The sequence below is a fragment of the Notothenia rossii genome, assembly GCF_949606895.1.
Source record: "Notothenia rossii genome assembly, chromosome: 5".
In the NCBI taxonomy this organism is placed as follows: Eukaryota; Metazoa; Chordata; class Actinopteri; order Perciformes; family Nototheniidae; genus Notothenia; species Notothenia rossii.
In genome coordinates this window covers 37,415,390-37,431,871 of record NC_136903.1, presented here as the reverse complement: position 1 = coordinate 37,431,871, position 16,482 = coordinate 37,415,390, and the positions used below count along the sequence as shown (strand labels likewise).

Sequence of the window (16,482 nt, the reverse complement as noted above, 5' to 3'; positions counted from 1 at the left end):
CTTCTTCCCCAGTGGCTCCCAGGACTGGTGCGGGCTCTTCTGGAGATGGTATATCAGATACCATGCTGTAGAGATCAAGTAGTGCGATGGATGACCTTTTTCTGGTGCGTTTATACCTGGCATGTGTAGCAGGGGAAGGTGCTGTAATTTTCTCGTGGCCCAATTTGACAGACGGTGCCCAGTCAGGAGGATTTTTGTCAAAAAGTGCGACTGGTTTACATGCAAATAAATCAGATTGTAGGTCAGTTATATCCTGGGTGAACTGTTAATTAATACAAATTTGACATCTTTTGACAGGCGAACTCAGACTTTAGATATATTTAAAATGCTGGTGTCAAGACTTTGGAACATGACAAATAATTGAGGAAACCAAAAGCCTCTGAAAAGGTGCCAGGGACTGTACAGCCTTCACTGTTTACATACAATCAAATGGCCAGTAGGGGGAGGAATTTCTTTAAATTACAGTTAAACGAAGCACTGCAGGGGATTGACAGACTGGTGTGAAGATGACCTGAGCCAAGGGATGACTTTACTTTGTAGATACTCCACAATCTGATATGTCGATCGATGACACAGACTCCAGGATTCCTATTTCCTTGTTAAGATACATGTCTTAGTACGTGGGTTGTATGTTGATTTTGAATGTTTGTATGTAAAACCTGACACTTACCTGATGTGAAATGATCCTCACAAACGCGAGTATAGTTGTGGTTGGATGGTTTGAGATCCTCCCGTCCGATCCTATTGAGCCATTTTTCCCGTCTACGCTTTGAAAGTCCATGTGTTGCTTCACCCTGGTGTGTTATAACCGCTGGCAGCCTGTAAAATGACTTCGACCCCTGTTTCGATCACCTCTGTTGCCGCAGCCAACAATAGCACAGAAGTTAACCATTATATGTCCGATAAAAAACAGGTATGACGTATTACGGTGTCTGTTTTGGTACTGTTTTGTTACGTTACCCGTGACGTCATATGCAAAGCCTCTATGCTATATCACAGCTAAGGGGCATGGTTCGGCCCGAAGCGATGCGGAGGGTCGAACCACGCCCCTTAGCTGTGATATAATGAGCATATATCACGGCCTGAAGTGAGCTATTGCTCTTATAAAACGGTTACCAAGTGTGGCAATATGAAAGAAAAATACACACTCTAATTTAAATAGTTTTTATTCGTAAATAATGATGTTCAAAATAAAATAGTCCCTCCGTTGCCTTCTGCACGAAACATAGTACGAGGTGGTTGCTATGCAACAACACTAACAGCTAGCGAACATATTAGGCAGAGAGTGTTGATCCATTATTTGGCTATTTATTTAAATTCATTTTTCTATGTTGCCGTTTATTGTGCAGCCACTGAAAAACTGTCCAGCATCAGTAGAATGGCTTACGTGGTGACTTGTATAAGTTGAGGTTGTTCTAGGCTGTTGCTTGACGTGGCGAGAATATTGCTCCACTTTCTCCGGTCCCCGAGATTGGGCTTCCAGTAGCTCTGGAGAGAGCTTTCGCACCTCTGGCCACTAACGGTCATAATTTCTCTGCTTTGTTTCAAGACCCGCATCAGAAAGCTTTGGAATGGTGCTACTTTTCCAGTTGGTCTACCTGCTCTTCACGTAGCTCTGCATGACGTCGTTTAGGTGCTTTTTTTTCTGGAGATAGGCACTGCTCAATCCACTCCTCCATAGTAAGACCCAGGTCGAAGTTAATCTTAAATGTTTCCATCTTATGCTTTGTAAGTTTGTTTCGTAACGGAAGAAATTGAAATATATTTATAAAACTGACAAGTCAAATCAAGCAATCTGATTGGTCGATAGCGTTTTTGCGGACCTCTTTGATTACAGATTTGAAAACATTGTTGCTTGCTTTAAAAGTAGCACAATTCATTATGTCAAACCTTGGAAAGTATCTAGATATCCCTGCCCTAATGCCAAAGGAACTGCACACTGAATAAGTTTTGCCGTTTGATGTTTATGTCTGGACCGCTGCGTAAAAGGAGGGTTTCTGCCCCGTTACTTCTCTGCTGCTTTCTTGTAGTTTGCTAGATTAACTGCTACCAGCTGATTACTTACTTTCCTCTTCTTTGAAAAAAATGTTCTTATGTCCATGTTGTCTGGGGGGGAAAACATATCAAACCAAGAAATCGTCAGCTTTGATTTTCGCTGTATTAACCATTTCCTGAACATTTGGTGTGTGTACCTTACCTCCGCTACCGTCATTGCCTCTTATAACAGATCTGAGCTGTCCACCTATGGCAGGGGTCTGCAACCTTTTTGACCAAAAGAGCCATTTTGCTCCTTTTTCCAAAACATTTTTTTGTCTGGAGCCGCAAAACATATTTCATAGCTTGATAGCTAATAAAGTTGTATTTATTGTTATATCAGACAAAAACTTCAGTTTTTTTGCATTTATTAGGCTATTTATTACATTATATAAAACTGTTAACCTCTAATAAGAAACAAAGAACTCCTATAAGGAGAATTAAAAAGAATACACAGGCCTACTTTAAAATAAATTAAACACAGCACTTGGGGAGTCCTCTGCACATTTGAAGGAAAACAAATATTATTAAAATGGGCCCACTTTGAAATAAATAAAACATATAGCTGCATCCTAAAAATAGTTAAAGGTAGGGTAGGTAAGAATGGAGAAACCAGCTCGAGTGCGCTAGAATTTGAAAATACACAACCGGAAAAAATATGCCTCTTCCTTCAGACTTCCTCACAGAGCCCCTCCTCCAACACACACGAACGCGCACATGATCAATGAGGGCACGAGATAAATGTGTGCACAGATGGAAGGCTGACAGGCTGACAGGCAGGTAGGTCATCCAGTTATTTTAGCCGGGCCGGCTCAGATGATTGGTCGTGCTTTTTACAGCGCTACGGCTTCCAGTGATTAATTTTTGTATGTATTTATTGTCAAAGCATTTAATATATTCATTGCTATCGGGACGTTAAGAGCATTCCATGGAATATAACAAAAAGTGTTTTCTGAAATAAATTACATACCCCATTGAATTATGACTGAAGATCGTCCGCTGTCTTGCTCTCCGTGTTGTTCCCGTTGTTTCTCGATACGTAAAGGCTGCAGTGCAGCACCTTTGACAACTTCTCTCTACATATCAAACATACCGGTAAACCAGCATCGTTTGCTGTGAATTCATATAACTCTGTCCACACAGAATTAAATCCTGTGTTCCTCCGGTAGTTTTCTTTGATTTATCCATAGTTCGCTCATCGAGCCGGGGGTCAGGTTATTCACCCGCAGGAAAAGGCGCTCGCGCGGGACCGTAGCAGGATGTGACGCATATTTTAGTTGACCTAATTAAAACCGTTTTGTTTTTTATTTATGTGTCACAGTATCACCTCAAAATACAAGATACGAAACATTTTCAACCATGCAACAAAATATAAATAGTCCTACAAATGCTTTTATTTTATTTCCTTCTTATTTTTTGTCTAATCTCAAGGGAGCCAGAACAGAGGGCTTAAAGGGCCGCATGCGGCCCGTGGGCCGCGGGTTGCCGACCCCTGACCTATGGCAACACTCCTTGAACATGCGCGCGCTATAGAGAGGCGAAGACTCGCCCATCTACTTCGACCCATGGGACCCCGGAAGCGGAAAATTATACATTGAAGTCAATGGAGAGAGAAAAGTAATCTTTCGATCCCGTTTGAATTGAGCCACGAATGACACATGTTTGTCAAATTAAAAGAACATTTTGCAAGTCAAAAAAATAAAAATGTGTCGTAAAACTGTGAAGTTACACATTTTTTTTGTGTGAAACCGCTCAGTGAACTACAGGTCTCTGGTCTTGCACAATACGCGTCACCATCACAAAGATGGCCGTCACGTTAGCAAATTTCACCTGTTTCTTTCAGAATGAGGCGAAAAAGTATAAAACAAGGTGAAAATCACTACAAGTCTGGGCATGTTGAGAGCTGTACATACACAAAAGGGGAGTTAGTCGGTTCTGTAATTCCAGCATGCGGGACCGGCTTTACAAGGTTTCAGTGAGTAATATGAGTGCAATGTTTAACGTTAATGTCAGCTAGTTAACATTAGCTAAAAAGGTACACTAACGTGTTTTGTTTTAGCAACTAGTTTTCTCCTTAAGACCTTTGTGGTCTCTGTGTATGCTGTGGATAACATTAGTGTTCACAAGAACAAGATACACTCCCGTGTTTTGTTTTAGTTGCTCTTCAGATTGAAGCGGCCAGTTTTATATTGACTATATGTGTGATCTCCTTTTTACATCTCGGTGTGTCATTTGAGTTTATTTGCTATGTGTAGATTCTAGGATTTTGGTTATCTTGTCAATTTGTTTGGTTATCTAGGCACAGCTGTGTGTGATTCCCTCTGGTACACTGGTATGTGTTTTCCTAATGTAGAGAACATTGATTAATTAATAAACTACAAACTGACTCTAGATCCTGACCAAATCCTTTTTTGTTGATCAAATGTTTTATAAAAATGTATTGTATATTATATAACAGCTGCACATCACAGACCGGAGTCTCTGCTACTGTGGACCACGAAGGAGGCGATCATCATCCCCATCCCCAAAGACCCTGCATGGCATGGAAATCTCCTCCTCCTGGAACAATTCTACACCCAGCTTATGCTCCCTGTGTTGGCCAGTAGAGAGGACGATATTTAAATAAACATACTCTTAACACCCACGGACTCTGCGTTGTGTTTCGTGTGTGATGCGGTGTTATGCACAGGGGAGGAAAACAGGACACAGCAGATCGGGATTGTGGTGGAGATGCTGAGCAGTTATTTAATTGCAGTGGCGGCGCCAGGGTATGGCTGGGGTAGGCTACAGCCATACCAAGAAATGGCTTAGCCCTACCTTAGCCCGACCATAAAAAAGTATGTTAAAGTAAGCATGTTGAGAACACGGATTGCGAAAATCTACCGGTCGTGTCCACAACACACAAACTGATCCTGGCTGCTGTAACAACAAGTGCACGTTACTGACGCAATATGGTTGAGACCATTCAGGCTTATGCTAGAGGGGTGCAAGGAATAGTCTAAGTAGTGGGGGAGTTTTAAAGGTGTGGAAATTCTCTCGCGTTATAATATCAGCGCGGCCGCGGTCAGATCAAAATGCCTCCGAATGCAATTTGAATGGACCTACAGCCAATCAGAGCAACGAAACGTTGGGTCTGCTGCGTCATGCATTACTGATACGTGAAAAGTCCCCAAACTGACGCCGAGTAAATTGCAGACAGACAGCAGAACTTCTAGGATTAATTGTATTTTTCTGATGGATAGATTTGTTCTTAAACGCCCTCGCATTGAGGTACAAGTCGAACAGGTGCCAGAGTCACACGACCCACCTGAAGAGTGAATAGTGAGTTTTGAATATATTTTGTAATAATGGGTAATTTGAAAAAGTGTTTTGTATGACAATAGAGACACAGGCCAACTGTTGTGTGCTGTGTCTGTCTCTCTCTCCCCCTCTCCGTGTCAATTCTATATGCCAACTTTTCTTGTTTCTGCCGCTGCGTAGCATGTTGTAACAACGAGGAATTAGCAGAATAGGCTATTGTATTGTTTAACTCACACCTGTTGCTATCGATATAATTTAGCTGATAAAAGGAGACTAATAAAAGCCTCACGCGTGGCGTTTCACTGTCAAGGGGTGCGATATAGAGTGTATGTAATTACATTACAAATACTGACTTGAGCCCCACCACTGTATGGTGTTACGCCCAGACCCAGGGGAACCTAGGCGCAGCATAAAATGCACTCTCCCCACTTTTCCCACTCCCAAGAACGCCAAAACAGAGAAAGTGTTTGGTAAATTACCCAAAATTTAATTACACACAGGAGTAGCAAAACCACAAAACAAACAACCTTTCAACACAAAAATCTTACCTAACAAATGAGAAAAATAAATGTAAAAAGATCTGACCTACTCTAATGCAAAAACAGGAGAAAACGAATATTCCAAAAGAAAAGGGTTTTGCACTCCTAAGAAAAACATAAAGTGTGTCTACACACACATACGGGTTTTTATGTAATAGCCGGACTTTTCCCCTAAACCGGCCCGGTGGTGGTTTAGATGGGCTACCCTTTCCTGAGGTCCTACAGCTATGGGAGTTGGGTCAAAGTACTCTAAAAAATCTGAAAAAAAATCTGATCACTTTAGATAGCTGATACACCCTTTAGAACGGTTACACACACCACCTACTTATATTGTGGTATACACAGACATTTGTCTTTTGACAAAAGTGTGATTTATGAGGACCAAAAAAACATTATAGGGTCTTTAAAGGGACGATAAAGCCACTCCCACAACCCTCCAAATTTACATACATACACAACCTGACAGGACACAGCATTATGGGAGCAGTCATTTAAATTGTAAAATAAAGTAGTATTAACTCTTCTCAAACCAATACATTTGTTTAAACACATTAAAGTCAAACAGCTACACAGGCAGAGACATACAGATCGACAGAAAGACAGCTTACAGACAGACAAACAGCTACACAGACAGAGAGACATACAGATTGACAGACAGAGACAGAGCTTACAGACAGCTACACAGACAGAGAGACATACAGATGGACAGACAGAGAGACAGCTTACAGACAGCTACACAGACAGAGAGATATACAGATCGACAGACAGAGAGACATCTTACAGACAGAAAAACAGCTACACAGACAGAGACATACAGATCGACAGACAGGGACAGCTTACAGACAGCTACACAGACAGAGAGACAGACAGAGAGACAGCTTACAGACAGACAAACAGCTACACAGACAGAGACAGACAGATCGACAGACAGAGACAGAGCTTACAGACAGCTACACAGACAGAGAGACATACAGATCGACAGACAGAGAGACAGCTTACAGACAGAGAGACATACAGATCGACAGACAGAGAGACATCTTACAGACAGACAAACAGCTACACAGACAGAGCTTACAGACAGCTACACAGACAGAGAGACAGCTTACAGACAGACAAACAGCTACACAGACAGAGAGACATAAAGATCGACAGACAGAGACAGAGCTTACAGACAGAGAGACATACAGATCGACAGACAGAGAGACATCTTACAGACAGACAAACAGCTACACAGACAGAGAAAGAGCTTACAGACAGCTACACAGACAGTCACATACAGATCGACAGACAGAGAGACAGCTTACAGACAGACAAACAGCTACAAAGACAGAGAGACATACAGATCGACAGACAGAGAGACAGCGTACAGACAGACAAACAGCTACACAGACAGAGACACATAAAGATCGACAGACAGAGACAGAGCTTACAGACAGAGAGACAGACAGAGAGACAGCTTACAGACAGCTACACAGACAGAGAGACATACAGATCGACAGACAGAGAGACATCTTACAGACAGACAAACAGCTACAGACAGAGACATACAGATCGACAGACAGAGACAGAGCTTACAGACAGCTACACAGACAGAGAGACAGCTTACAGACAGACAAACAGCTACACAGACAGAGAGACATACAGATCGACAGACAGAGACAGAGCTTACAGACAGCTACACAGACAGAGAGACATACAGATCGACAGACAGAGACAGCTTACAGACAGCTACACAGACAGAGACATCTTACAGAAAGACAAACAGCACAGACAGAGACATACAGATCAACAGACAGAGACAGAGCTTACAGACAGACAAACAGCTACACAGACAGAGAGACATACAGATCGACAGAGAGACAGCATACAGACAGACAAACAGCTACACAGACAGAGAGACATAAAGATCGACAGACAGAGACAGAGCTTACAGACAGCTACACAGACAGAGAGACATACAGATCGACAGACAGAGAGACAGCTTACAGACAGACAAACAGCTACACATACAGATCGACAGACAGAAAGACAGCTTACAGACAGACAAACAGCTACTCAGACAGAGAGACATACAGATCGACAGACAGAGACAGAGCTTACAGACAGCTACGCAGACAGAGAGACATACAGATCGACAGACAGAGAGACAGCTTACAGACAGACAAACAGCTACACAGACAGAGAGACATACAGATCGACAGACAGACAGACAGCTTAAAGACAGACAAACAGCTACACATACAGATCGACAGACAGAAAGACAGCTTACAGACAGACAAACAGCTACTCAGACAGAGAGACATACAGATCGACAGACAGAGACAGAGCTTACAGACAGCTACGCAGACAGAGAGACATACAGATCGACAGACAGAGAGACAGCTTACAGACAGACAAACAGCTACACAGACAAACAGCTACACAGACAGAGAGACATACAGATCGACAGACAGAGACAGAGCTTACAGACAGACAAACAGCTACACAGACAGAGAGACATACAGATCGACAGACAGAGAGACAGCTTACAGACAGACAAACAGCTACACAGACAAACAGCTACACAGACAGAGAGACATACAGATCGACAGACAGAGACAGAGCTTACAGACAGACAAACAGCTACACAGACAAACAGCTACACAGACAGAGAGACATACAGATCGACAGACAGAGACAGAGCTTACAGACAGACAAACAGCTACACAGACAGAGACATACAGATCGACAGACAAAATATATGTATTGTCAGACAGCAACGGGATCGCCTACAACTTCCAAGTGTACACAGGCCTAATCTTTCCAATGGATGGCATGCCAGATATTGGGGCTAGTGGCAACATTGTTCTGCGACTTGCGAGCATCATCCCAGGCAACCAATCCCACAAGCTGTTCTTTGATAACTAGTTTACCAGTGTGGATCTCCAGACCATTCTCCAAAAGAGAAAAATCCACTGTGTTGGAACAGTAAGGCACAATCGTCTGGCAGGGTGCAGCTTCTCCAATGATAAAGTAATGAAGAAGAAAGGCAGGGGAACCTTTGAAGAGAAAGCTACAAGCTATGACGGAGTCCAACTCAGGGCAGTGAAATGGCATGACAATCTCCATCTCCTCTCAACCTTTTCCCTAAGCCAACCCAACGATCTCTGTGCAAAGATGGGATAAGAAAAAAAAAGAAACAGTGCAGGTTACCTGCCCGAGTGTCGTGGATGCATACAATAAGAGTATGGGAGGAGTGGATCTTCTAGACTCGCTGATTGCTGTCTACAGAACAAAGATCAGGTCAAGGAAGTGGCATCACAAGATCGTGTTCCACATGATGGATTTCACTCAAGTGAATGCATGGCTCTTGTACCGCAGGGACTGCAAGGACTTTGGCATCCCCAAGAAAGAAGTGTACAGCCTGCTTAAATTCAAAGCTGAAGTTGCAAGTTGCCTTTGCAACGAGAGGAAAGTTTTGAAGAAGAGGGGGAGACCATCTCATAATGTTGACAGAGACCTGGCTGAGAAGAAGCGCAGAGGTTCTGCCTCATCAGTGCCATCAACACATGTGCATCAAGACCACACTAACCATTGGCCTGTGTGGGTGGAGAAAAAGGGCCGGTGCAAACACCCTGGCTGTAAGGGTATAGTGAAAGTGCAGGGTCCAAAGTGTGTCACGTACCTGTGCTTCACTGCAGACAAGAACTGCTTCATGAACTTCCACAAGCAGTGAGCTTATTGTGTTAAATGGCAAAATAAAGTTTGATGAAAGATGCCCAGACTCTTCGCGTATTTATCCCTAAAGGTTGTTTCACAATGGTACAATGTTGCCTGCAGGCAACATTCAGACATGTAATCTTGTTGAATTATTAAAAATAACAATTTTCATATTTTAATTGGCATGCAATTTCACCTGTTGAGGTTATTTAGTATTTCCCATGTGTTTTTAAATAAATGTTGTTCAAATTTGAAACTAAAACTCTCTTTTACCATTACGGTACAGTGTTGCCTCAAGGCAACGCACCCCAAAAAGTACCCCCAAATAATTATTTCTTGAAAAATTCTTTAGATTATGTTTATTTGGTCTATTCTATGACAAAAAAACACTCCAAACATTTTTTTCCCAAATGGCATCATGGTGCATACCATAGAGGGTTAACAGCATAATCTCAACCCGTCTGTTGAACATAGGTGCAGTATAAAACGTTAAGTCATCAGGATAACCACAACATAATACAAAACAAAACAAAACTGACTGTGACTGCCTCTTTCGAGCAATTCCGCGATTGCGAACAAAGTCTCTAACATTTTGTACTGTTCGTCCGTCAAGCACTTTGCCTTCAACCAGCTTGCAGTGCTGGCACTCTGATTTGGTTGCCAGATTTCCTTTGGCAATATGACACTTGAAATACCGCATTACTGCGGTAACCTCATCCTTGGCCCACAGTTTTTTTTATTGTTCTTCTGGCATTTTCATGATCCTTTTCTGAAAGATATACAAGTAAAAAAAAAAGTGAAATGTGAAATGTACTAGGCAGTCATATTTTAGTTGGAAATAACTGTAATCTGCTTTTTATCTGAAAATTGGATACGAGTAGCACATACATGCCATCCTCTTCCTGCCTGCCTCCTAGCCTTAACTTTAGGACAGCAATCCAATAAGTAAAGTGACTATTGAGAAATCTTTATAAAAAGGTCTTGGACATGTGCTGTATTTTTTATATCAGAAAAAAGGTTACTGTTCCAAACAGAAGTGCTACCCTTTTTTTAATTAATTGAGGGTCAAATATTGAGGGTCATATCTACATATCATACCTCCTATCTTTTTGGGCAGCAGGGGTAGAATGATGGGTTAGATATTTAAAAAGTCCTAGGCTGGAAATGCATTCTAGTAATAATTGACCACTCCCAAAAAGGAAACTAATCAATCAATTTTTGAAGATCAAAACTGTCTCGGCTAGGTCTTAACACTGTTTTGTATCTTATTTATAAGCTTATTTCAATGCCTTTTCCGAGTTCAACAACCAAACTGGCCTTACCTTCGTAGGGAGGAGCAGTCTCACTCACTGTGGATGACACAGTTTCTGCTTAACACACAAATGTTTTTGTTGTTAAATATATAATTAGTATTCTCTATTCTGTCAGACACAACTATAAGTCAGGTAAGTGAGGCAACCTACCCAAATGGTCAATGTCTTGCTTGGTTTCCAGAGGCATCACTTCATCAAGACCCTGCAAGATGCAAACACACACACAAAAAAACATACATGAAAGCATGTATGGTTGTGTTTCTGAAATCCAATGCAGTTCTGCTTTCACTCGACAGCCCAAATGATTACAGGTCTTAGGTTATGAAAAGTATAATCCTTAAACCTACTTTTCACTAAGGAATTCAGGATATACTACATTTAGTTTACATTATATCTTGTCATAGATGACATTTATCATTACTTAGTGGGTCGCTTTTCACCACATGTTACTGAACAACTTAACATACAGATCACATGCAGGCAGTGCAAGTAGGAGTTAAACTCAGATGAATGCCACTATCAACGTCACCTGACGACATGGCCCCTTAAACAGCCAGGACCTCCTAAACCATGTCCCTGTTGTTCTCAGATTGATACACATACACTCAAGATACTGACTTACTTTGAAAAGCATTTGAAGACAATGTCCTCACATACCATTGTCTCTATAAACCATATGATATACAGACTACTGCATACACACACAGCCCAAAGAAACATGTCGGTATGTAAATAGATCAAATCAAGTAGTAATTAAATGTAATGTACCTTTTCAGCTCTGCTGAGGGGAGAAAGCACTGGACCTGTCATCTTCGTGTAGCTCTCAGTGCAGTCGCTGTTCTTCACTATCTGTAGCAGATAAAACACAACGAGAAGGATCAATAAACAAAGTCAAAAATGTACTAGCAGAGAATATTTGGAATTGAATACAAGATTGGTCCTACTGATGACAGAAAGAATGAAAGGAAAACTTAGTTTAAAACCTTACTGGATCCTTTTGTAAGCCACAAAACATAAATTTGAGAGATTACATTTAGTTTACATTATATCTTGTCATAGATGACATTTATCATTACTTAGTGGGTCGCTTTTCACCACATGTTACTGAACAACTTAACATACATGTAAAACTAACATATGCAGATCACATGCAGGCAGTGCAAGTACGAGTTAAACTCAGATGAATGCCACTATCAACACCACCTGACGAGTTTAAAACCTTACTGGATCATTTTGTAAGCCACAAAACATCAATTTGAGATATTAAATCTATGTTAAATGTAAAAATACCTCTCCAATGTTCTCATTTGGAGATGTGGCCTGTGTGGCCCCACAGGTTTCCAGAGGCATCACTTCATCAAGACCCTGCAAGATGCAAAAAAAAACAACATTATTATTGGATGGTGCTTTCCCATGTACCTAAAGATTCTAAACCATTCATAGCTTGTAGTAACATGAAATTAAAGTTATTCAGATATACATTTCAATAAACACCCTGTCGTTATGTTTCACTATATCAGAAGTAAAACAAATTATTATATTTCTAATATTTATACTGAAATAATCATGACTCGGAATAATCATAATCAAAACTAATGCTTTGGACAATATGTAGCATTTACGTATGTGGTTGTGATGGTTAGAGCATTTCCTTAAGAAAAGATATTGAGTTCACAAAATAAAATGTTGACCACCTTGCATCTCCTGATTTGAAATGGTATAGAGGTGAAGATGCCGCGACCTACAAGGAACACAAATAACAAATAAGTGAGCAAAATAGCACACTAAAGTCACATATTTTATGTTTATACTTTAAGTTAAATCATGGTTAAACAGTCAGAAGCAGGGATGCAAACTCATCAGTCCCCCGAACCTACGGAATGTCTGCTTCAAAATTAGGAATAACAGATGATTTTAGCAGTCAGAACAACTAAAGCAGCAGTGATAATAACAGAAACGCCAAGGAGTCACATCTAATAGAAATATATAAAAGCATTCATTTTAATTGTGTAATTGTGTAAGTGTGTCTAACAGCAGTTCACCAGGGCTCCAGTCTGTGCCACAGTGACTCCGCACAGTTACTGTTAACAAACGCTTTACTCCGGATCAACTCACCTTTGATGGCATTGATGTATTGGACGTCAAGCCCTGCTTTGTCCCCTCCAGTGTCAATATAAAATGTGGCATCATCGTTTGGATTGATGCGTCTCCGCCTTTGCATCTTGACTTTGATGGTTTATTATAGCTGTGAAAAAGAGTAAGGGTTCATACGTCCTGCCCTAAGCTCCAGTTAAATACAATGTTTACATCACCTAAGATTACCGGGAGGCTCCGGTTAAATAAACCGGAGGCTCCTTATAAACTACAGTTCATACCTTCCGTCCTCAGCTCTGGTGATTGAAATGCATACATTACTAAAAAAAAAGACAGGAGTCTAATCTTGCCTTGTTTTTTCCCAAACCAGGCTGCTTTCTACATTAATTAATCTTCAATCAAAAAACAAAACAGCTGCCGACATTATTTATTTCGCATTACTCTTAGCTAGTACACATGCGGCGCGATTACATCAGCTGTTAGCAGTTAACACACAGAGCTCACAGCTCCTCATATCTGTTCAGAAACTAGACAAAAGTTAAACAAGTACAAACCACAGACTGTCTGTGTCATGGTGAATACAGTCGCTGGTTTATTTATGTCTGTAGGCTGTTGTTGTGAGTGTGGACTGTCGGAGCATATACAACGTTAGCTTAGCCAATCTCCATTTAGACAACACGCATTTTAAAAGGTTTTTCGCCTGCCGTCTTGTCTGCAGACTTGTCAAGCATTAATTCATGGTTTTTACTAACCGGTATCAGTATGTTGTTACTTCGGCATCATTTAGAAACATGTATTACAATTTAATCACGGTAAAATATGTAAATTTTGTTGTAGTTGTAGTAGCTCCCGACACAGCTGACAGCCGCGGTGAAACTCGAGGGATTAGAACGAAGCGAATATTCGCATCGTGTCCGGTGTGAACGCAGCATTAATCATGTAAAATAAGCAATATCTACAAGTATGCAAGCTTACCTGTTTGTGTTTAATTGAGTAGGCTATTGTAGCTAGCTCCGTAGTCTTCTGTCTTTCCATGAGCTGAGTGAACGCAGCTGCAAGTATGCACGTGATGTGACCACGTTTTTTAAGGACCGCCCACACAGGAAATTACACACAGTGTATGGAACTGCAAGAATGTGTATGGACCTGCATTCGAAAAACCACCTGAGCGGCGCTGTTCTATACACTGAGATACACTCAAAAATCATGTTTTGTGGTAGAAACTGACTTTTCAGAAAATTAGGATTTAAGTTAGTTAGACAGTAACAAACATGGATACACTCTTAAGTTTTAAGCGGATATCAGCATAGGGTACAAAAGGACTTTGTCAGAAATTAGGATTTATGTTAGTTAGACACTAAAAAACATGGATACACTCTAAGTTTTAAGCGGACTTCGGCATAGTCCATGTTTACCACCAAGGTTCGCGTAACGCTGGTGGGTAGTCAGGTAAAATGGTAGGGTATACCCCCCCCCCCCCCCCCCCCCACACACACACACACACACACACACACACACACACACACACACACACACACACACACACACACACACACACACACACACACACACACACACACACACACACACACACACACACACACGAGGAGGGAAAAATGCACACACAAATAACCTTACGACCCAGGGTCGTAACACCCCCCCAACTAAAAATCAAACATTTCCCCCTAAAGAAATGTTTGATTCAGATATATGGAAAAATATATATATTCTAAAGACGGACTCTTAAGGACTAACGGACTCCAACTGACTCGATGGACCCTAACGGACACTGAAGGACTCTGAAGGACTGTGAAGGACTCCGAAGGACTCCGAAGGACTGTGAAGGACGCTGAAGGCATGGTGGCCTGAACGCCTCATCAATTACGCTATCCTCCATGTCCGTTGCAACGTTTTTAAAAGGAGCGTGGCTTGGTTTGAGTAAAACCTATAGGGGACGATGTTTTCTCTACCTGTGTTTTGCTCTTTCCTTTTTAGACTAGGACAGGCGATGATGAGGTTTTCCTTGCTCACGGCAGTAATAGCACTCCCTGTTCTCAGCTGTTTTGGCGCTACCACAGGGAGGAGATCTTACCCGTCTGTCACTTGCCAAAGGCTCACGGCAAACTGGAAGAAAAAAAACATTTTTGTGAGTTAACACAAATTCATCTGCCAGTACCACGGCAGCAGCAAGTGACACAACTTTCTGCTCATTCAGATAGGTGACAATTTTCTCAGGCAGTTGATTTTTAAACTCTTCCAAAAGAATGAGCTCACGCATGTCCTCCCTGGACGTGACTTTGCTAGCTTGATACCACCGATCATAAAGGCCACCTTTTCCTCTCGCAAATTCTACGTAGGTCTGGTTGACATCCTTTTTACCATTCCTACATTTTTGTTTATATGCCTCCGGTACTAACTCATACGCTCGAAGGACTGTGGTCTTAACATCATAATCGACGCTCTCCTCAATAGTCAGGGCATTACAGACTTCCTGAGCTTTTCCCACCAATTTACAATGCAATAACAGAGGCCACACTCTCTTTGGCCACCGCAACATAACAGCAATGCGTTCAAAAGCATAAAAATATGAGTCTACCTCTGACTCCCTGAACGGTGGGACTAATGTAATGTGCCTACTCACATCAAAACTATCATCGGGATTTGTGTGTGGTCCACGGGTAGGTGTTGGACTGGATGGTAGAGCGACTCCCCGCTCTATCTCCAGAACTTTTACCCTTAGGTGCATGGCTTCCACCTCCAACTCCTTGTGTCTCAGCTCTACCTCCCTGATGCGCATAGTCAGCTGTAGCTCCTCTACAGACATGCTAGCTTGGGAAGGCAGGCCTTGGATTGGGGAGGACAAACCTGCGAGATCATCCACTTCATGTGTGTGAACTTTCTCCTCAAACACACCCTTTTCGAGTAGTTTTGCATACAAGAGGTCTTTTAACTCTTGTTTTTTTGTTTTTGTAGGCACAAATACATCATAAAACTGTGCAATTAATACTAAATCTGCGACTGTGCAGTCATCTAGTCTCTCAATGGAAGGTTCCTGAGTAAACAATTCTAATTGACTTTCCATAGTGAACTCCAAACACAAAAAAAAAAACTGTCAACCAGAGACTTAGAATGTACGAGAAGAGAAAATAGCCATGCTTACACTACACGATGAAAAGAACGGAAAGACCGGATGAACGAGCCCCCAATTATGTTACGCCCAGACCTAGGGGAACCTAGGCGCAGCATAAAATGCACTCTCCCCACTTTTCCCACTCCCAAGAACATGGACGCCAAAACAGAGAAAGCGTTTGGTAAATTTAATTACCCAAAATTCAATTACACACAGGAGTAGCAAAACCACAAAACCTTTCAACACAAAAGTCGTACCTAACAAATGAGAAAAATAAATGTACAAAAATCGTACCTACTCGAATGCAAAAACAGGAGAAAACGAATATTCCAAAAGAAAAGGGTTTTGCACTCCTAAGAAAAACATAGTGTGT

At 41.5% G+C, this 16,482-nt stretch overlaps 1 protein-coding gene across 3 annotated transcripts; it reads right to left on the bottom strand.

Moving 5' to 3' along the window:
* Positions 1–9,813: 9,813 nt before the first annotated feature.
* Positions 9,814–14,072, bottom strand: LOC307041406 (uncharacterized protein). Of its 3 annotated transcripts, none has more exons than XM_079684791.1 (8): positions 13,955–14,072; positions 13,001–13,130; positions 12,580–12,626; positions 12,176–12,250; positions 11,654–11,734; positions 11,036–11,087; positions 10,895–10,921; positions 9,814–10,341 (listed from the first exon to the last, which is right to left on the bottom strand). In XM_079684791.1, the coding sequence occupies exons 2-8, from the start codon at positions 13,104–13,106 to the stop codon at positions 10,286–10,288; spliced, it is 444 nt and encodes a 147-aa protein (XP_079540917.1). In that variant the 5' UTR covers positions 13,107–13,130; positions 13,955–14,072; the 3' UTR covers positions 9,814–10,285. The 3 variants fall into 3 exon arrangements, with proteins under 3 accessions (XP_079540917.1, XP_079540915.1, XP_079540916.1); XM_079684789.1 differs by having other exon boundaries at positions 9,831–10,341; positions 10,895–10,942; XM_079684790.1 differs by having other exon boundaries at positions 9,831–10,341; positions 10,895–10,939.
* Positions 14,073–16,482: the final 2,410 nt, after the last annotated feature.